A 22,838-nucleotide genomic window follows, 5' to 3' on the forward strand; every position below is an offset into this window, starting at 1 on the left:
GCAATGGAAACTAAAGAGAAAATAAACAAATGGGACTACATCAAAATAAAAAGCTTTTGCACAGCAAAGGAAACCATCAACAAAACAACAAGAAAGCCCACTGCATGGGAGAACATATTTGCCAATGTTATCACTGATAAGGGTTTAATCTCCAACATTTACAGGGAACTCATACAATTTAACAAAAGGAAGACAAACAATCCAATCAAAAAACGGGCAAAGGACCTAAATAGATACTTCTGGAAAGAAGACAGAAGAAAGGCCAAGAGACATATGAAAACATGCTCAAAGTCATTAATCATCCGAGAGATGCAAATCAAAACAACAATGTGGTACCATCTCACACCTGTCAGAATGGCTATAATCAACAAATCAACAAACGACAAGTGTTGGCAAGGATGGGGAGAAAAAGGAACCCTCGTGCACTGCTGGTGGGAATGCAGACTGGTGCAGCCACTGTGGAGAACAGTATGGAGTTTCCTCAAAAAACTAAAAATGGAACTCCCATTTGACCCTGTGATCCCACTTCTAGGAATATATCCCAAGAAGCTAGAAACACCAATCAGAAAGGATATATGCACCCCTATGTTCATAGCAGCACAATTCACCATAGCTAAAATTTGCAAACAGCCTAAGTGCCCATCAGCAGACGAGTGGATTAAAAAACTGTGGTACTTCTACACAATGGAATACTATGCTGAGGTAAAAAAGAAGAAATTCTTACCATTTGCAACAGCATGTATGGAACTGGAAAGCATTATGCTAAGTGAAATAAGCCAGTCAGAGAAAGATAAATACCACATGATCTCACTCATTTATGGAATATAATGAACAACATAAACTGATAAACAAAAACAGATCCAGAGACAGAGAAGCATTGATCAGACTGTCAAACCTCAGGGAAGGCAGGGGAGGGTGGGGGTAAGGGGGAGAGATCAACCAAACAACTTGTATGCATGCATATAAGCCTAACCAATGGACACAGACACCAGGGGGGTGAGGGCAGGAGTGGGGGGGTTGGGAAGTTAATGGGGGGATGAGGACACATGTGTAATACCTTAATCAAGAAAGAAATTAAAAAATGAAAATAATATTATTTTTTCCATTGCAAATGGAAAAGGAAAATTGAACTTAAATTAAATAGCTAATGATGCTTGATGACACCAGCTAATGTTTATTGAGAACTTATTGCATGCCAGGTGCTGGTCTAAGTGGCATACATATTGAGTAATGAAACTCTCAGGGATGATGAAATGTAAAGAGACGTTAAGTATACCTTGCCTAAGTCACTCACTAGTTAGTGGCAGAGATGGTGTTTCACCCACCTCTGGCTCTGGAGCTCTTGTTCTTAACCCCTCTGTTCAATTGCCACTCTGTGGCGACCATAAATTACTTTTATATCCTTTTCTTAAAATGAACTGCTGCCCTTATCTCACCTTGCCCAAAAAGATTAAAGTGGACAATATGTTTTATTTATATGTTTTTCATACTAATTTATAAATTGAATCTAATTTTGGTGTGGGTGTACATAAGGCTGTATGTGTGTGAGTGAGTTTATGTTGAGGCAGATAGTCAGAGAAGATGGCTATTTTCGTGAACCCCAAATTGAGCTAGCTTCAGCAAGACTTAAAGGTAAGAACTGTACTCTCTTCTCTTGTTTCTCCCTAGGGTATCAATAAGTATCTAGGTAAAGAGTTAACCAATATATTGAGAAGCCTTTAAAAACATTGCTAAAAATAACTCTTTTATTTGATTTATATCCAGCTATAAGAAAGAAAATTTCAACAAGCTGCTATGTCTTACCAGGTGCATGGCAGAGCTCCGAGGCGGATGTGGCTCTATAAGTAACTGAGACGGTGTCTGTCCGAAGTTCTGTATCTGTGCCTCCATGGCCTGCAGGAGAAGGGGAGTGACTGTCATAATCAATCGGCATCAGCGAGGGAGGTCAACACACTCTGACAATGCAAGTGTACCCCAAGTCAGCCATGAAGGAAATCCAGACAATTCCCTGGGTGCTCTTCTCTCAGAGTCATCCAAGTGTTAGTATTTTGTAGACAAGCTTTCATCTCCTTCCAAATGTGCTTCTGCTAACCAAGTCACTATTCTGACTTGGAAGCTGGGGTTAATTGTGGAAATGTTAACCTGTGAGAACATGCATGCAGCTAAAGACCAAAGAACAGAAGAACCTGCTTAACACTAAGTACAACACATATACCTCAATAACGTCCTTTGTAAGAAGGAACGTATGGAGGTCTCTAATGAAATAAGCTTCTGGAATCTTTATGGGAATAAAAAAATGAGACACGAAGTCCACAGACAACACAAAATATAATTCAGAAAATCACATGTTCTGATAAATTCAGAAGGCAATCAGAAATAACACTAAGTCTTTTGTATGATGATTAAATGTAGCAAAACGTTCACTACAAAAATATATTTTAACATGCTATGCTGCTTTAAGATGAATCCTGGAATATTATTTTAAGGTATAAATTTATTATTTTCAAAAAGTTTCTGAAATTCTAGAGAAAACTAACCTAAAGAGGATACCATTATTTGAGCATACTGAGCTATGCAATATTTCATTATGGCCTATGTAGATGGAAATATTAATGATATTTTAAGGCTTCTAATGAATAAAAATTATTTTAGACCCCATATTATCTGGACTGTATACTTTTATTGTATATATGTCAAAGAGATAATCTTGAGAACAAAGTATATCTTCTATGTGTAAATTCTACAGGCAAAATATTTCAATATATTAAGCTAGACTAATGGAAGTAATTTTCTGAAATATTATATGTAATTTAATTCAACAAGGAGAACCACATTATTTACTATGATCATTACTGTTACCATGCTAATTTCCCCCCTAAATAATGTGCCATTTTGTTGCACATAAAAATGAAATATGAAAATCATTGCTGAGTGCAGGTAAGTTGGTAGATGGCTCTCAACACAATACTGCCACTAATTGTATTACTATCTACAATTCTCATTTATAAAGTACTTAAATTTAACAACCTGTCCTCTTAGGCTGCAATTCAAGAAAATACTTTTCAATAAAAGTGTGAATTTTCAAATTTACTAGCAATATTAACCATGAATGCATCATTATCTGCCAGATTTTAGCATAAATGGGGCTTTGGTTCTTTTACTTGCGGAGGCATTAGGATAAATTATTAAATCTCTTTAAGTGCTGCCCAATTTTAATGTATACATGTATTTGCATGATGTGCACACATATGCAAAGTGTGACTATTTACCTTAATTGTACTCAAACAATAACAGCATATTTTATCATCTCAAGGCAAGATTTATGATTGTATAATGGGAAAATGATCATTTCTGGCTAGGTTCACGTTATTAATAACAAACTCTTGAGAATTATTGAAAAAAAAGGAGTACTTTTATTGTTAAAGCTGTCATGATTAGAAAATGTCTAATACCTAGCTCAATGTATAATGAAGAGCTCAAGTCTCTCTAACAATAGATACTATTGCTTGTGTTTTTATTCCTCAAGAAAGAGGACCAGGATGGGACTAGGGAGACAGGGATAAAATTAAACACATTTAAATCTCTGGATCAGTGCCTTGAACTTAGCAGGTTCTTAGCAACTTAAATGTTCCTAAAAGGAATGAATCAACAAACAGGCTTTGCTTGACTTTAATGTTTTTCTGAAAGGGAAGTATTAAAATTATACTAGAAAATATTATGAAACTGATTTAATTTCCAGAAATCTTCCAAACAGCTCTCTTCAGTGGGTCCTGTCTCTGATCCTTTTTGGACTGAGGTAGAATACACATACATATATGTTTTAAATGAATCTCAAATGGAATCAGGATAAATTTTAAGTTGTGATCAATCTCACCTTTTTTACTAAGCCATCTATTCATACATTGAACATTTATTTCTTGTTAGTCTAAACTGAATCCCTCCTTCCTTGTGATCTAAAGGTTCTGATTCTAATAATTACCTTTCAGCTATCTTGTAATTCTGCCTTCTAATAACTCCGTATCCTCTAATTTAAAAATGTGTAAGTCTTGCCCTGGACAGGTGGCTCAGTTGGCTGGAGCATTGTCCTATCCACCAAAAAGTTGCGAGTTCAATTCCTGGTCAGGGCACATACCCAGGTTACTGGCTGGATACCTGGTTAAGGCAAAGCATCTCTCTCTCTCTCTCTCTCTCTCTCTCTCTCTCTCTCTCTCTCTCTCTCTCTCTGTGTCTCTCTCTCTCTGTGTCTCTCTCTCTCTCTCCTCCCTTCCTCTCTCACTAAAATAAATAAAAACATAACCTTAGGTGAGGATTAAAACAATACAAGTCTTTCCAATCTTGAAGGAGCATGCTGTTTCTCCTAGGTTCTGTTTCTTGTCATTACCAAAATGTATAAATGGAAAGTGAACACCTCCTTACTGTCTTCACCTGCTCCCCATCATGTGTTTTCTGTGCTCCCCACTTTTAAAACGCCATCAATGTCTTCTCTATTGTCAAGAAGGAAGAGTGCACAAGGATGTGCAACAATGGAGCACAGCCCTGGAGCGGTTATTCTAACTACGCCCTGAAGGAGGAGAAGACGCCTCCCTCAGGAGAATCTTGGGCAGAGTTCTAGCTCCTTCCCAGACTCTCTAAATCATAATGAATGGCCTCCATATTCTCACAGCACCCCTCTTTATTGTGGAGTTCCACACAATCTTCACATGACTGTTTGGTCTGAATCACTGCAGGTCAGGACGGTGATTTAGTCCTACAGAGTCCAAAAGTATTTGCTACATTTAGAAGTGGGGCAATGGTGGGGTATTTGTGCAAAATCTGCACAGTAGTAGAGAAAACTTAGAGTTCTTTACTTTTTACAATTCGGTACCGCAAAAACAACTGACAAAGATTTGTTAAGTTGTTACTCTATGCCAGTGATGGGCAACCTTTTGAGCTTGGTGTGTCAAACTTCGCCAAAAAACTGAGCATAACTCGGGTAGTGTGTCACTTTGAGGAGAAAACATTATTTCGCAAATGTTTCATCCTCAGGAGCAGCAGCAAATGTTTCATCCTCGGCATGCGGCCGCCTCAGCAGCCACGTGTCATCAGAAATGGCTACGTGTGTCAGTGCTGACACGCGTGTCATAGGTTCGCCATCACTGCTCTATGCCAAGGGATACAAAATCAGATCCCAGACTACCTCAGGAAGGTTTCAACCTCTAAGGTCGTAAGATGAGTTAGCAAATCAGGGCACGTGGCAGGTAGAAGGACCACAGTGGAGGCCAGCCCAGAGTGCCAGGGAGCCAGGAGGAGTGATTGTATATCAGACTCAGGGTAAAAGTAGGAGGTAGGGACAGTAGAGCTATTAGAAAAAAGACTTTCAGAAAAAGGGCATAAACTGAGGTCTGAAGGTTGAGTAGGAATTAGCTAGTCCACAGCATTAAATATAAAATATTTTTTGCAGTGTAGAATTTTTCATTAATAATTTCCAAATATATTAAAACACCTTCAAATGACTTCTTAATGATAATTAAGTAGGAAGAAAAGCAAAGAAGAATGTGAACTAAGTTATGCATAGGAGAACAAATTAAGTGAATTTGAACAGTGTAATTTTCAGATTTCGTACAAATGTATGACATATAACTTTTATCCAGCTCTCTTTGTTTTCTCACTTACTTTTCACAAGCTTTCGCCAGTCATCTTCCACTGTGTATGGCTGCGTCACCTATGCCCTGTACAACCGTGTCTAGTTAGGGGACAAATGAGGGATAGAATCTACCTCAATTGCCAGGAAAAGCAGCACCTTTTGTAATCCATCCTCCTAAAGAGGGTGTCTTCTTTATTTGCATGAGGGGCCATCTGTGCTGCACGTAGCTGTGACATGTGCCTTATTCTTTTACCTGCTCCATGTCTTGCTTAATTGCTTTTTTTTTCCTTCTTGACTTCCCTCCCAAGAAATCCTATCTCCTTTATGAATAAAGATACGTAACTGGGATTAAATCTTCAGAAGAGGAAGAAAATATGCTGTGGGGTATGGATATTATATGTGTGCCTATTAATATGAAAGACCTCACAGCCAAGGTAACAATAAATGCAGCGATAGTAAGTCAAAGTTCAGAACAATCTTCAAATACATTCAAAAATTTCTAAAAGAAAAAAATTACTTTTTAAGTGAATAAGTGTGTGTTTCCCCTCTCATTATATTTACTAGAAGATAAAAACTTTGGTTAATCTTGTCTTTTCCACAATGCAGCTAAATTTAACCAGATACATTTTTCTCCTGTAGAAACTTTACAACTTTTAATCTTTTTTTATAAATGTTATTTAGTATTGTCTTTCAGATGAAGTGCCATCAGGTCTAAGTGCCAGGAGAGAGACAGTATGAGGAAGCTAATAAGGTGGCTGTCAAGTGACCAGTTTTATCTATTTTTCTTGGTGTGTGCAATTTTTTAAATTGTTTTCCAGAAAAGTCAGCATTTTATGAAGTACTTCAGATTATGCTACTCACAATACAAAATATCAGACTATGTCCACATCGCTAGTCAATTATTAAGAACTAGAAGCCCGGTGCATGAATTCGTGCACTGGTGGGGTCCCTCAGCCTGGCCTGCGCCCTCTCGCAATCCGGGACCCATCGGGGGATGTCAGACTGCCAGTTTCGGCCCCAGGGACTGGGCCAAAACCAGCAGTCTGACATCCACCAAGGGATGTAGTAGTGCACGAAGCAGCAGGTGGCCAGGGAGGGGCCCAGCCCGGAGCCGCACCACTCCGGGTCATCCCAGCCCCTCTACACCTGCTGCTTGGTAGTGCTGCCATGGAGGTGGGAGAGGCTTGCGCCACCGCAGTTGTGCTTGCCAGCCATGAGCCTGGTGTCCGGTGCCCATCGGTTAGCTGAGCCACGCTCCCACTGTGGGAGAGCACTGACCACCAGGGGGCAGATTCTGCCTTGAGCGTCTGCCTCCTGGTGGTCAGTGTGCATCATTGCGACTGGTTGACCAGTCGTTTGGTCATTCGGTCGCTTAGGCTCTCATATATATAGATTTTCAGAAAATTCAAGAAAAAATTAGTAAAAGTGATTGCTTGGGAGCACAGAGAAAGAATTTCAAAAAACTTCCTCAGTATTACATTATCTCACTGTACATTTCTTACTCAGACTCATAGACAGAGAGTAGGCAGACAGCTCTGATGGGGGTGGGGGTTGGAGGTGGTGGAGAGATTGAGCAAAACAGAAAAATAGAGAGAGAACTGAGGCATGGACAACAATGTGGTGTGTGCAGGGCATAAGAGGGTGGGTGGAGGTGGAAGAGCACATAGAGGGGATAAACGGTGATGGGGAAAATAAAATAAAAATTTTATTAAAACAAAATAATCTTATGTTACTGCTTTAAAGTAGATACTATTCTGTGTACAAAAAAAAAAACCATAAAACTTTGACATAAAACTAAAAATATATGTGATTTATATCATCTTTCTGTCCTATCTCCAAGTCTACCAATTCTATACCAAATAGAAAAACAAAAACAATGGGTTTTGAGAAGTCTACAAGATTAAAGAAAAGATTACTTAATGGCAGACTATATTTTAACTGATAAGCTTTGCTTCTGGTGTATTATTGTAATAAAATAAGATCATATAAAGCATTACTTTTTAATGCTGGAAAAACAGGACCAAAATAAATCAAACAAATAATATCTTCAGTTTGTTAGTTCTTGCTTTATAGGCATTAAACTATATAAAATATTAAAATGCTATTTTATATCCAACTGCTTCTAATTTTTCATAGAAACTACAAAATAAAAAACAAACATGTTTCCTTTGTTTTAACAATCAGCTGCATTAAACCTAAGTCTACACTGTACCAGCAAAGTTATTAGAATATTTAAGCAAATATTTGGTAAGTCAATTAAAAAGAACCACATTTGCTTTAACTATCAGACTGTGCTAGAAAATATGAAGGAGTAGAGTCTGATTTATTCATTTACCTGCCCCAGTGCTTACTTTTATTCTTTTAGTATAAACCTAAAAAAATGAAGAGGAGACTTAATCTTCCTGCTACTTTCTATTTCCTCTTTGCAATGATGATTTGTAATGATGATATTACATAATTGACTTAACAAATAATAAATGTGAAAAAAACAAGCACCCCTATCCATTGGATAGAAAATGCTCTATCCAGAACATTTTCTTCAGATTAGGTCAATGCCATTGGAGGCAGGGTCATTCAATTTTTCAGCAGGTCTTTGAATAGCATTGTTTCATTAAATGTTGTTTCCTTATAATATTGATGAGATGCTGTAGGAACTTAACTTTCATTTATATCAATTAGCCTACAGTAGAATGTGCTTCATTTAAAGTGCATGTATTTTTTTTCTTTTTTGTTAATCCTCACCTGATGATATTTTTTCCATTGCTTTTTCAGAAAGAGTGGAAGGAAGGGAGGGAGGGAGAGAGAGGAAGGGAGGGAAGGAGGGATAAAAGGAGAGAGAGAGAGATTCATGTGAGATGTAAGATAGATCGACTGGTTGCCTCCCGTACGTGCTCCGACAGGGATGGGGGTGAGGGGGAGGGAGTGAACCCACAATCCAGGTACATGCCCTTGACTAGGAATTGAACCCACAACCCTTTGGTGTGTGGGCTATTGCTCTAACCACTGAGCAACCATCCATGGCGAAAGTGTATGTATTTTAATGTAGTAGGTAGTGGCTGTCCTACTCTGGATGCTTTAAATAAGTCTGCTCATCCTAGAGTAGTGACTTACTCAGGGGGAACAGAGAGGTTAGCTGGACCATTTCCTTGCTCCTGGAGAACTAGTCTCTAGGCACTGCATCCCTGGTGCTTCTTGCTCTCTGGCTTACCACTGCATTCAGCAATGAAAGTTCAGGACAGGAGATAGGAAGGTGAGGTATTTATTATACGGTCCCTGCTGAAAATTTGGCAGCAGTTGGGATGCATTCCTGTACCTGAGGTCACAATTCCTGTTAGGTGACCACTTTCCCAAGGCTACTTCTCTTTCCAGTTTCTGGTAATGGCTCTCTCCCCGCCCTTGTAACCTCAGGACTAGGGATAAATATCCCTGGGTGATTCAGCTTCTTTTGTTCATCCACTTTATCCTGCCCATATCTCTGTGAATAAGACCATTATTAAACTCTCTCTGTTATCCTTTAAAAATGTTTAAATTGTGGTAAAACATACATAACAAAATTTACCCATCTTAACCAGAAGGGAGTGGCAAAAAATATGCAAAGTGATGAATAGCAAGGACCTACAACCATGATTACTCTACCCAGCAAAGCTATCATTTAGAATTGAAGGTCAGATAAAGAGCTTCACAGACAAGAAAAAGCTAAAGGAGTTCATGACCACCAAACCAGGATTACATGAAAATGTTGAAGGGTATTCTTTAAGGAGAAGAATAAGAATAAGAATAAGAATAAGAATAAGAATAAGAATAAGAATAAGAATAAGAATAAGAATAAGAATAAGAAGAAGAATAAGAATAAGAACAAGAATAAGAATAAGAATAAGAATAAGAATAAGAATAAGGAGAAGAATAAGGAGAAGGAGGAGGAGAAGGAAAAGAAGGAGGAGGAGTAGGGATACAAAATATCCTACCTAATAAAAGAGTAATATGCTAATTGACCGTACCTTCGCTATGCCCACAGCCAATCAGGGGCACTATGCAAATTAACCTAGCAAAAATGGCGGCCCCCACTAGCTGCCCCACTCCCCATCACTGAGGGACCCCGGGTGGCAGTGCGCTCCGATCACTGAGGGACCCGGGTGGCGGTGGCGCCCCGATCGCTGAGAGACCTGGGTGGCAGCTGCGCTCCAATCACTGAGGGACCCGGGCGGTGGTGGCGCCCCGATCGCTGAGGGACCCGGGTGGTGGCGGCGCCCCGATCGCTGAGGGACCCGGGTGGTGGCGGCGCCCCGATCACTGAGAGACCCGGGCAGCGGTGGCGCCCCGATCGCTGAGAGACCTGGGTGGCAGCTGCGCTCCGATCGCTGAGGGACCCGGGCGGCAGTGGCGCCCTGATCGCTGAGGGACCCGGGTGACTGCGGCGCCCCGATCGCGGATGGCAACGTGGGGCTGGGCAGCGCCCACCCCCGTGCCGCCGCCGCCCGGGGCCAAGCCCCGACCCTGAAAGAAGGCGGAAGGTGGTGGCCAAGCCAAGGCCTGGGTCCCCGGTGCCGGAGGAAAACTGGTTCCTGCAGCCAGGTGAAAAAAGGTCTATTGCAGGAATCTTCATGCAACGGGCCTCTAGTGAATAATAAAATGTCAACAAATACCTATCTATGAACAATTGAATCTAAAAATCAAAACAAATGAGCAAGGAATCTAATGAACAAAATAAACTGATGAATAAAATAGAACCAGAGGCATGGAAATGTGGAACAGACTGATGAATCTCAGAGGGAAGGGGGATGGAGATGAGCAGGGGGTGGGAAGATATTAACCAGATACTAATTAATATGCATATATGCATTACCTATGAACACAGACACGAGGGTGGTGAAGGCTGGGGGCAGGGCAGGAACCTGGTGGAGGGGACAATGGCGGGTGGGAAATGATGGAACATCTTAATACTCTCAACAATACCAATTTTAAAAAATGCAGGGATTTTATTTTTATTTGTTTTTTTTAATTTATTAATTATTTTAGGTTAGTAAAACTTGTAATTATGGTGAGAGAATTAAGATAGTTTTAAGAAATGTTTATCAGATGTTCTGTTGATCATTTGTTAATCATGTCTCAGAATACTTGGCCAGAAGAAACCTGAAGATCCCTCTTATGAAGACAGGCATCACAGCACTTATAAATGGACAACATTGTGTTACAACCCCCTCAAGTGATCCCCAAGGGTGGTGTTGATATCCCTTGTCATATCAAATAAAGAAGTCAGAAGTAGGGAAAGAAAAACAAACAAACAAACAAAGGATAACAAATTCATAGAATGCATAAGCAATGCTTGTAGAGGCCATCAATGTTGTCACTATGAAAACCTTCATTTAGATCATCGGGATGAGAAGTGGGTTAATATTCTTCCTTATAAATTTTATTAATTCACCTTCTAAGAAAGCCAGCATTAGAGCTGTTTTAGTTAAAGACACATCTTTCAGGTTTGTTCCCGACAGACCTATCATGTCAGTTCTCTGTAGTAGCAAGGAATATTTCAGCAAGGAAATAAAATGAAAACTGAAGTGAACCATGGGCAAATTTTCACTATAGCACATCCACAGCTATGCATAATTATTCTTGTCAGGTAAAATAATACTGAAAATCAAAGAAAATATCATCTAAGAAGACCAAGAAATATTAGTAACAGAAAATTAGACTTAAAAAACCACATTTTTTTGACTACTGGTAATATTAAATGCTTTTAATGTTTCAATATTTCTAGCATAAAGGCATATGTATTTATAAATAAATAGCATATCTGTTCTAAAAGTTTGAGAGCAAATTAGCCTTTTATGATAGGCTTATATGTGTATACTTCACATTGTCAAAGAGAAGTCATGTAAATAATTTTCCAGTTTGGCATTATCAATTGTAGATATTTTGATATTGAGATATAAATTATTATTTTTCTTTAATTCTTTATTATTATTTAAAGTATTACATATGTCTCCTTTTTCCTCCATTGACCTCTCCCTGGCCACCCCCACCCCCATCACATGCCCTAACCGCCTTAGTGTCTGTGTCCATTGGTTATGCTTATAAGCATGCATACAAGTCCTTTGGTTGATCTCTTACCACCCCCCACACACCCTTACATTCCCTCTGAGTGACAGTCTGTTCCATATTTCTCTGTCTCTGGATCTATTTTTGTTCATCAGTTTATGTTGCTCATTATATTCCACAAATTAGCAAATGGTAGGAGTTCCTTTCTTCTTACAGCAGCATAGTATTCCATTGTGTAGATGTACTGCAGTTTTTAATCCACTCATCTGCTGATGGGCACTTAGGCTGTTTCCAAATCTTAGCTATTGTAAATTGTGCTGCTATGAACATAGGGGTGCATATATCCTTTCTGAGTGGTGTTTCTGATTTCTTGGAATATATTCCTAGAAGTGGGATTACTGGGTCAAATGGAAGTTTCATTTTTAACTTTTTGAGGAAACTCCATACTGTTTTCCACAGTGGCTGCACCAGTCTGCATTCCCACCAGCAGTGCACGAGGGTTCCTTTTTCTCCACATCCTTGCCAGCACTTGTCGTTTATCGATTTGTTGATGATAGCCATTCTGACAGGTGTGAGATGGTACTCACTGTCGTTTTGATTTGCAACTCTCAGATGATCAGTGACTTTGAGCATGTTTTCATGTGTCTCTTGTCCTCTTTTGAAAAGTATCTATTTAGGTGTTTTGCCCTTTTTTTTTTTTTTTACTGGATTGTTTATCTTTCTTTTGTTAAGATGTATGAGTTCCCTATTTTATTATTACTATTTAATATGGTTTTTTATTTTTATTTTTAGAGATAGAAGAAGGGAAAGGCATAGAGAGATGGAAACATCGATGAGAGAGAAACATTATCCATCAGCTGTCTCCTGCATGCCCCCTACTGGGAATAAAGCCCACAACGTGGGCATGTGCCCTGACCAGGAATCAAACGAATGTCCTCTTGGTGTATGGGTTGATGCTCAACCACTGAGCCACACCAGCAAGGCAAATCTGAGATTATTATGCTAAGTGAAATAAGCCAGGCAGAGAAAGACAAATACCACATGATCTCACTGTTATGTGGGATCTAATGGAGAAAATAAACTAACAAAATAGATCCAGAGGCACAGATGTATGGAACAGACTGACAGATGTCAGAGGGGAGGAGAGAGGGGCGGACTAGATGAAAGAAGGTGAAGAGATTAGCCAAAGAACACGTATGCATATCCCATGGGCACAGACAACAGTGTGATGAAGGCCAGATGCAGGGATACTGGATGGAAGTGGGCAAAGGGGAGAAGGAAATGGGGGACATCTGTAATAGTGTCAACAATGAAAACCATAAATAGATTTAAATCTAGAGGTAGGAGTCAGTTAATATTCATTATGGTATTTTTACTTTTAATAAATAAATATCCATCATGAAACATTTTAACAACAAATTTGACATATCTTGTTATATCCTTGATAATTTGTTTCATGGACTAATTTTTTTCTTCACTGTTTTGTTTTATATGGGAAAAGACTAAGACTAACAAGTTTACATTAATAAAAGTGATTAAGATATTAAAAATAATTTAACACAGCTTAATAAAATGAAAATACACATTAGATATCCCTTAAATTTTTAAGAATCACTTTGGAAGTAAGAAGAATATCATCCTGGAAACAAATAAGCATTAGTAATTATTCTGTTATTTTTATATTCCTAGAAAAGAATGGGACTAAAGAAAACTTGACTTGAGATTCAGGAGAACTTACTTAAATGTGCTCTCTGGCTGCATAGCTGAGTGTTGGAAAAATCATTTAATAAGAGCTTTAGGCTAGGTTAATGTTTGTTTGCTTGCTTGCTTGTTTGTTTGTTTTTACTGGGAATGTATATGAAATGCCTGGGGAGATTTTATTTCCCCCAAAATAAACCTGCTTGATCCTTTACCCTAGATATTCCAAGATGCCCATGGGATGGGGAAGGGGACAGTGTATTAGATGTGATGAGATGGATATGGCATTTGAAAATACTAGTAGTTGAGGGGTGAGAGTGGGGGTATAGATGAAATAAGAGTTCAATTTTTTTTAAATTGGGTGAGAGGTACATGGGGGTTCATTACACCATTCTCTCTACTTTTGTAGGGAAATAAAGTTTACTAGGCCATTCTAACACACTTTTAGTAGAGCAGTACTTCTTTAGCTTTACTCTTCCAAACAAGTCAGCTAGGACCTCCTTAAATGCATGTTCTAATTCAGTAGGATGGGGAGGCCTGAGAGTCTGAAGTTCAAACAAGTTCCCAGGTGATGCTGATATTGGTGGTCTCCGGACCACATTTGAGTAGCGAGGAGGTAGAAAACTGTGGGACCAGAAAATTACTGACCTAAGCAGGCCATAAGATGGAGTTTCTCAGCCATAATTTGGCAGGAAAAAATATAAATAAAATCACATAATTTTCTATTAATATGTAAAAATGGATAAGAAAAAATATTCATTATCATATTTTAAATAACTACTTAGCCAGTTGAGTTCATCTATGAAAAAAAAAGCTCTAGTTTATGATATAAGCCAAGACTTAAAACAATTAAAATAATTTCTAATATCCAACAGATCTAGTGTTTACGTATTAAGAAGAGCTTTGCACCAGAACTGTTCTGTCATGTTTCTGTCCAGAGGATATCATGAAAGAGATTATTATCAATTACTGCTTTACAAGTATAAAATAAGTTAAGCCATCCTATTTTTCTCAACCAGAAATCCGAAGCTGTCAAAGAATGTCAATTTTAAATATGACATAGAGAAGAAAATTATCTGTTATTCTGACCTCTAATTTCTTGACATTTTAATGCCATAATTGCTGTGATTAGTGCTGCTTCATGATTTCACCTGTCAAGGAAGAATCAATAACCTTAAGCTATTTATCCAATTTTAGCTCTAACTTCAGAGCTCAAAATGTGGGATTTCTTTTTTTACAAAAGGGACATTCATATATCACATATTTCTCTTTTAAACCAGTGTTTAATTTAAGGATTTAAAAGAAACATCTTCCTTAGGCAAGTTGGAGTTTGGTGGAGATTAATTGTAATGAGCTTCCTTTGGTTTTATTTATGTGAAAAGTAGTCATCTTAGCATTTAAAAATACTAAGATAAATATTTTCACTTAGCTTAATACAAGGATTAACATTTGAACACTGCTTTTTCCCCAGAGCATAGGTAGGTATGAACTCCCTGGAGTCATAGCACCACAGTGCAGACCTCCGGGCAGTCAACACCGACGTTCTGAAAGAGGTGGTGGGCCTCCCAGAGGACCTCCTCACAGGGTCTGTGTGTGGAAGGGGGCACAGATGACCACCAAACAGTGACTCTGCCATGCTTCATTCTACTGCTCTACAGTCCTTTCTTCTGACAGGAGATGCTAAGTGCTTTTATATTGGGAAACATGCTCTGTATTATTCCTCCTTTATAAAGAGAGCAACTGAGGTGGAGTGAGATTAATCAGCTGGCCACATTAGATAGCTCAAGGGTTCAGCTGATTTATCCTCTGTTGCTGGTTCTTAGATGTTAGTGCAGAACTTTTGTTGTGGGAATACGTTAGGTTAGTGGCAGAGGAGATAAGGGTAGGGAGTGGGGAGAGAGAAAATTAACTCATATCCCATAAAATCACTTAATCTGTTGACACATTTAATCTGCTGAGTTGACACAGGTCCTAGGGTCAGGGCAAACATCTCTGCTGGTGTGTGTTTCGGCCTATCCTGGCTGGGGAAGGAAGTAACTTGTGTTCCAGGTATATGTTTCCTCACCTAGTATTCTGAAAAATAAGAGTTATTGGGTCTGGGAGGCAAGTATGGAGCCTAGGGAAGGAGGACACATGCCACAGAATGACTCTCAGGGTTTCTCTAATGGAACCTCAGTATTCAGCAGTGATGTGCTAGAGGAGAGAGTCCTGAACTAAAGTACCCTGGCACTCAACAGTCTGCATCACTACGAGGCCGTCAGGAGCAGTATGCTACATATTGTTCCAATGATCTATATAATAAGAAAAACCCTGTGGTTGAACCATTCCCACCCAAAAGAAAAATTTTACACTACACATCTTCATCTAATGACTCAGTAGGAAGTTCTACAGTTTGACAATTAAGACCTATATATTGTTTCTTTCACTGTCCAAAGCAATGGTGTGGTATTTTGTAGAAGCAGGTATTTTTTTAAGGACTCAAATAATAAACACTATATCCATGTAAAGAAAGTCTCAGTTCTGATTCCATTTTCTCTTTATTCTCTCATTAATTTCCCCTCTCATTTAAATATTAAAAAATCTATTTTTCGTCAATTTTAATGTGCCTTGCACTTTCATTACATACAATAAGCTTAAAGTATTTGTATTTATCCAAGAAGATTATCTTGCAACTTTCTTTATAAGAACAGAACTTTATAATGGATAAAGTATATAATAAAATATTCAGGAGCAAAAATGTCTACAATATTTAAAAGTAAAAAAAGTAATTTGGAGTTGGTCTTGGAATAAAATAAGAAGCTATTTTAATAATTTTATTTTTTTATAATTCTAAAGTATTGGTTTTAAAAGGAGAATGTAGTTTGTAAGGAGTTTATAGAACTGGGCGTGTTAAGCAAAGGTGTATTTTTAAGAGAATAATTAAGCTCAGTCAGAATTATCTCCTACAAAATAATCTTATAGTTTGAACACAACTGGGGAGATACTAAATTAGGTGAGTGTAATGTTTTGTAGAGAATATCCCTATTTCACCAACTAATTTCATTATATCTGACTTCTCTCTCATTCATTTATTATCTGTCTCTATATTTTACTCCTAGCTTCAGGCAATAATTCTACTTCCTTGTGTACACAATATGCTATAATATTGCACTTAATACCATGCTTGCAATGTGTTTTCTGAATATTAGCCGTAAGGGTCCAATGATCAATGATTATGAGACATGTCCCTTCTCTTTCCTCTTCTTGGCTTGAAGCCATGCAAATAAAGTCATTTTTGTTTTTATAGAGGTATGTAAGAAATAACTTTATGGATGCAAGTTCTTCTTGTAGGGCTTTATTTGTCCAAATCTACAAGTTTTCCACCTCTAAAATTAAAAATTAAAAAGCATTTCGCTGAATGAAAATGTAGAAATGATTGTTTTGCATAAAGCAGATGGTAGAAGGAAGACTGGAATAGAGCTTCCTTGCAGTGACACTTATGTAGCAGCTGTTGCATGTTCATTCTTTTCACCTATCTTAAATCATGTTATGCAATGTGGAAGTGATTTACATATTTTATCTGAATATTTTCACTGAAAATACTTATACAAATACTATAACACAGCAATTTTCAACCTGTTAGCCACAAGAATTTTTAAAACATGCAATACCTATTTAGTCAGGGGCACTGACCTCTTTTCCCTTGAATTGTCAAATAAAAAAATGACAACAGCCAACACAACAATAATCACTGTGAATGAATCAAAATTATACCAATTTTTTGTCAGATCAGCAAAAAAATATATCTTTTTGGTATGCTGCAGAATTTTAGTAATTAGTTCATGTGTGCCATGAAATGAAAAAGGTTGATAATTGCTGCTATAATATATAATTTCCAACTGTTCACTATAAAATTTTAGGGTGAGAACATATGGGAATAAAATACTATAGCCTCATCTATTTCATTGATGTATTTTTTTGAGTATTCTATCTAGAAGGTTATCATTTTGCTTTTATTAAAAAAACACACTGGCAGATTATTTTTATATGTACTATTATCTATCTATATACAGTAGGTCTTCGGGTTACATCAGAGATCCATTCTTATGGCGCAACGTAATGCGATTTTCGCCATAAGTCGGGAACTCACCTACATGAGCACCTACGTCACTCACATGGAGCACATACACAGCACTAATGAAGTGAAACAGTAAAAAAAATTTAAAAGAAAGATAACAATTCCTGACCTTTACTTGTGGTAAATAAATAATAAAAAACATAAAGCACATATGTACATACGTCAAAATGATGGAAGTTTTTTTTACAAATAAATGGGAGATGGTGACATAACCACAAAACGATGTACATCGAGTCCGATGTAACCCGAGGACGGCCTGTATATAAAACCCTAATATGCAAATAGACTGAATGGCAGAACAACTGAACAACCGGTCGCTATGATGTGCGCTGACCACCAGGGGGAGCGCGCGAAACATGGCAGGCATCGCCAGCAGGTGGCAGAGCACTGAACATGGTGGGTGTCGGCCGCGGCAGAATGGTGGAGCAGGTGAGCGGTCACACCAGACCAAGGCGGGGCACTGGTTGCTGTCATCAGGGCGAGCCTCCGGTGGTTACTGAAAATTCTTTGCTCCACGCGCCACAGTCCCACCCGGTGCTCGCACCTGCTGCCGGCGCCAGTCCCACTCGCACCTGCTGCCAGCACTGGAGCCACCGTTCGCACCCCCAATCACTCGGCACTGTCAGCGGGTGCGAGCAGCAGCTGCCGGCCCTGATCGCCCCTCAGGACTTCTCTACCTCCCCCTGCTCCTGAGGGATGATCAGGACAGCGGCCACCACTCACACCCACTGACGGTGCCGGCCCCAATCGCTCAGCGCCATCAGCAGGTGCGAGCGGGGTCAGTGCCATCAGTGTGTGGGAGTGGCGGTGGTGGGAGCGGGGCTACAGGCAGACAGGGGACCTAGGGCCGTGGTGGGAGGAGGCAGGTGGGGGTGTGGAGGATGGGCCAAGACCCGCTCCTGTGCCCACCACAGCCTCATGGCCCACAGTTCCTTTCAAGGTGCACGAATTTGTGCACTGGGCTCCTAGTATTTAAATATTCAACTATGTTTCATTAATTACACACATAAGTCATTAAGCATTTTAATGAAGATGCTGAAGTAAAATGAAATAAGGGTATTTGAGTTCATCATATATGTCTGCAATTCATATAGGAACAACATGCAGATCTCATTACTTGGTTTTGATATATAACATTCATTTTTCCATATTTGTCAAAGATTGAAATTTATATTTTGTGAAAATTTATGTTGAAAGAAAATTTATACAGAAAGAGCTGGAAAGTCACATGTGTGTTTGAGGGATGACAGATTTTTATTTTTTTAAATTATGGGACTGAACACCTACCTCCCTGAGCACAGGGTCAGTGATGCTATCCAGGTTCATAGAGCCTTCGTACGTCAAGTAGTGAAAAACATTCAGAGCACGAACTGCCTCTGGTCCTCGCTGTTTGTAGCCAAATATAAGATCAATCCACTGATGGAGTTGGCAAGAAACAAATTCACTTTCCAAGGCCTGAAATTAGTCAAGAAAAGAAAATGAGAGTCCGTACAAACTTAGCTCTATTTTTTTCTTACTTTGAAATATTATATATAAATAGGCAGGATATGCTCTTTACACGCCTATATTTTATCTATATTTGATCTTCTGCTCCTAGAAATGGCAAAATACAACATCTAATAAATGTGAATGAAATTTTTTTCTTAAATGCTTAACTTTCTCTTCTCTCCATTACATATACAATATAAATTTTAATATTAAATACATTCCTTACAAAGTCATGTTCATGTTTAAAGATAAGTTGAAATGACTATTTTAATGCTATTTTACAATTATTTTATTCCTAATTTTGAAACATTAGTTTGAAACACAACAGTTTTATTAGAAACTTTGATATACACATATTTTTCTGCCTAAATATGCAAACTTACCTCTACAAAATTTAACTCTACAAAAAGGGAATGCCTTCCTTCTGTCACAAATTAACTCTGTTTTTATACAGTTTTGGAATCACTTGGCAATTTTAGATGTTTGTTAGCTGGTGGGAAATTGCTGAGAGTTAATGAGCTCATAAAGAGTCAGAAAAAAGAAGACCTTTTCTTTTCCTAAGAAGACATCATAAGCTTCCCAGAGGTAACTTGTCATGTAGAGATGGAGTTCAGTTTATGACTGACATGAGCAGTGACAATGTGTGGCTCACTATGCCTCTCATTTAACGCATTCATTTATCATCAATTTCTTATTCATTTTAAGAGCACACTGATTTTAGCAACATGAGCAAAAAGCTGTAGAACTAGCTTCTTAAATTTTAACTATGTATAGCAATAAAAACCAATTCTCTACATTATAGCTGTAACTAAATATGTGGATGAATTCATTCTCTGGATGCATGTCTCTGATTTATAAGATCTTAAAACCAATTGGAAATTCATTTATAAAAAAGCACTTGAAATTAGTCCTCTGTTAATTATATTTCATTTTTTAAAATCTATAAAATATCTGAATGATACTTTTCAACTTTCCTATGATCACATTTAGGTAATGATTTATTAACCTCAATCTCTTTCTTTTTATTCCTTTCAAAATGTCTGGCATTTTACTTTATTTTATTCTATTAGTTGATTGCTTACTGGATATATAATACAGAGGCGTAACTCCATTCCCACTGGCACCACCCAAGTCTTAGCTCTCTCACTGCTCTCCACATGTAACAGACTTCAACCTCTTTCTTACACACTGCTTGTGGGACAGACCTCGGAAACCATCATGCTCATACTGCAATCCTCTAATTAAAATCTTCCAAGGTTCCTCCAAACATAACACACTTATGTTAGTTATCTAATACTTCTTTTGCAAGTCCCATAGCTCCAAACCTAGCATTAAATATAAGTTTTTAGTAAATATTTATTGATTGAATAAGCAATGGGAAAAATGTATTGGTCATGAGAAAGAAGAAAAGAAATGTCAAGAAGTGAGAGTGGGGGTGGCAAAAAAGCTCATTTATTCATTTAACCTATAATGATTATTTGCTATGTGCCAGATACTGCTCTAGATCCTAGGATAACAGCAGTGAATGAAAGACAACAAAATCACTGCCAGGGGGTTTACATTACAGAGGGGAACCGACAAAACCCAAGATAATTAATAAGATACAGAGTATGTGAGAAGGTGATATGTGCTAAAGGAAAGAGAAAAGCAGGAAAAAATTAAGGAGTGTGTATGTATGGGGTGGGACTGCTAATTTAGAGGCAGTGGAGAGAGAAGGCGTCCTTGAGTTTGTGACAGTTAAAAACTACAAGGAGGAAGTGAACTGTGAGAACATCTGGTAAAGAGAATTTCAGAGGGAACAAACATTCATTCATTATTCATTCATTCATTCTGGAGCGATGATTGTGTACCGGGTAGTGTTCTAGAACTCAGTGATACTGGGATAAAGAAGACAAATTTCTAATCTCCAGAAACATATCTCACTGAAATGCAAAAACACAAGGTGAACATAGTCTAATCTCTCTCCAGCTCCAAATTACTGAGCACCTACCATGTGTCAGACACAGGACCTAGAAGAATACAGATGAGTAAGCATTCCATATCCTGGAAAAATAATGACAATCTAATGGAAAATAAACATGTTGACTTGGTCTCTTACTGCTGCTAGAATTTATGCTGGAACTCAAAGTGGAAATAGGCACTAACCTCCACCCCCAACCCATTTCTAGTGGAAATTATTAAATTTAGCGGGCCTATCTCTGCTGCTCCAGCTATCACCACTCTGCACACTTGGCCCCCATCCTTAACCAGCTCTGTAAGACTAGAGAAATGTGCGGGCAAATGGTTACTGCTAACAACTGCAGAGGAGAATGTTGGCTCTAACTTTAAAATACATCCAAAATCAATTACTGTATTTTCCGGCGTATAAGACGACTGGGCGTATAAGACGACCCCCAACTTTTCCAGTTAAAATATAGAGTTTGGGATATACCCGCCCTATAAGATGACACCCGGCGTATAAGACGACCCCTGACTTTTGAGAAGATTTTCCTGGGTTAAAAAGTCTTCTTATACGCCGGAAAATACGGTAATTTCCTACTACCTTTACTGCTACCACCATACTCCAAGCCACCATCATCTCTTATAAACCTCTAACAGATATGCCTGATTCTACCCTGTGCCTCCACAGTTCATTCCCAACACTACAGCCAGAGTGGTCCTTTCAATTCCACTCTTAGGTATATGCACAAAGGAACTGGAAATGAGTAGTCAAATAAAATTTGTACATGAATGTTCATAGAATGAACATTATATAATAATCATCATAATACTAATATAACATTACTAGAAGCCTGGTGCATGAAATTCGTGCATGGCGGGGGGTTGTCCCTCAGCCCAGCCTGTACCCTCTCCAATCTGGGACTCCTGGAGGGATGTCCGACTTCCCATTTAGGCCTGATCCTGGGATCGGGCCTAAACAGGCAGTCGGACATCCCTCTCACAATCCAGGACTGCTGGCTCCCAACTGCTTGCCTGCCTGCCATCCTGATAGCCCCTAACCACTTCTGCCTGCCAGCCTGATCACCCCCTAACCACTCTGCTGCCAGCCTGTTTGCCCCCAACTTCCCTCCTCTGCCGGCCTGGTCACCCCTAACTGACCTCTCCTGCAGGGTTGATCACCTCCAACTGCCCTCCCTTGCAGGCCTGGTCTCTCACAACTGCCCTCCCTTGCAGGCCGGGTGCCTCCCAACTGCCCTCTCCTGCTGGCAATCTTGTGGTGGCCATCTTGTGTCCACATGGGGGCAGGATCTTTGACCACATGGGGGCAGCTATATTGTGTGTTGCAGTGATGAGCAATCTGCATATTACTCTTTTATTAGATAGGATAGAGGCCTGGTGCACGGGGTGGGGGCCAGCTGGTTTGCCCTGAAGGGTGTCCCAGATCAGGTGGGGGTTCCCTTGAGGCGTGGGGCAGCCTGAGCGAGGGGCCTGTGATGGTTTGCAGGCCGGCCACGCCCCCTGGCAACCCAAGCGGAGGCCCTGGCATCTGGAATTTATTCTCCTTCTACAATTGAAACTTTGTAGCCTGGAGCGGAGCCAAGCCTGCTGCTCCCTCGGGGGTGGCAGCCATTTCTGTGGCAGTTAATTCACCTTCTACAATTGAAACTTTGTTGCCTTAAGCGGGTGGGCCCGGCCAGGGTGTGCAGAAAGCTTTGCTTCCCCTGTTGCCACCGGCAACCCTGGCCTGCTCTCTCAAGCTCCATTCTGCCGCCATTTGTTTGAATTTGTTTACCTTCTATAATTGAAACTTTGTAGCTTGAGTGGAGGCTTAGGCCTGCAACAGCTATGGAAATCTTGGCTTCCTCTGTTACCTGGGAAACCTTGCTCTCTGTGGCTGTAGCCATCTTGGATGGGGTTAATTTGCATACTCGCCCT

General features: G+C 39.2%; 1 protein-coding gene across 2 annotated transcripts in view; it reads right to left on the minus strand.

Moving 5' to 3' along the window:
- NBEA (neurobeachin) overlaps window positions 1-22,838 on the minus strand; it is an 896,160-nt gene that overhangs the window by 38,198 nt on the left and 835,124 nt on the right. For both annotated transcript variants that reach the window (XM_028135810.2, XM_008158996.3), the window contains exons 49-50: window positions 18,762-18,929; window positions 1,804-1,893 (exon numbers count right to left, since the gene is read on the minus strand). In XM_028135810.2, coding sequence (XP_027991611.2) covers window positions 1,804-1,893; window positions 18,762-18,929 — 258 coding nt within the window. The remainder of the gene's footprint in view (window positions 1-1,803; window positions 1,894-18,761; window positions 18,930-22,838) is intronic.

This window comes from Eptesicus fuscus, chromosome 8 (assembly GCF_027574615.1).
Source record: "Eptesicus fuscus isolate TK198812 chromosome 8, DD_ASM_mEF_20220401, whole genome shotgun sequence".
Lineage (NCBI taxonomy): Eukaryota > Metazoa > Chordata > Mammalia > Chiroptera > Vespertilionidae > Eptesicus > Eptesicus fuscus.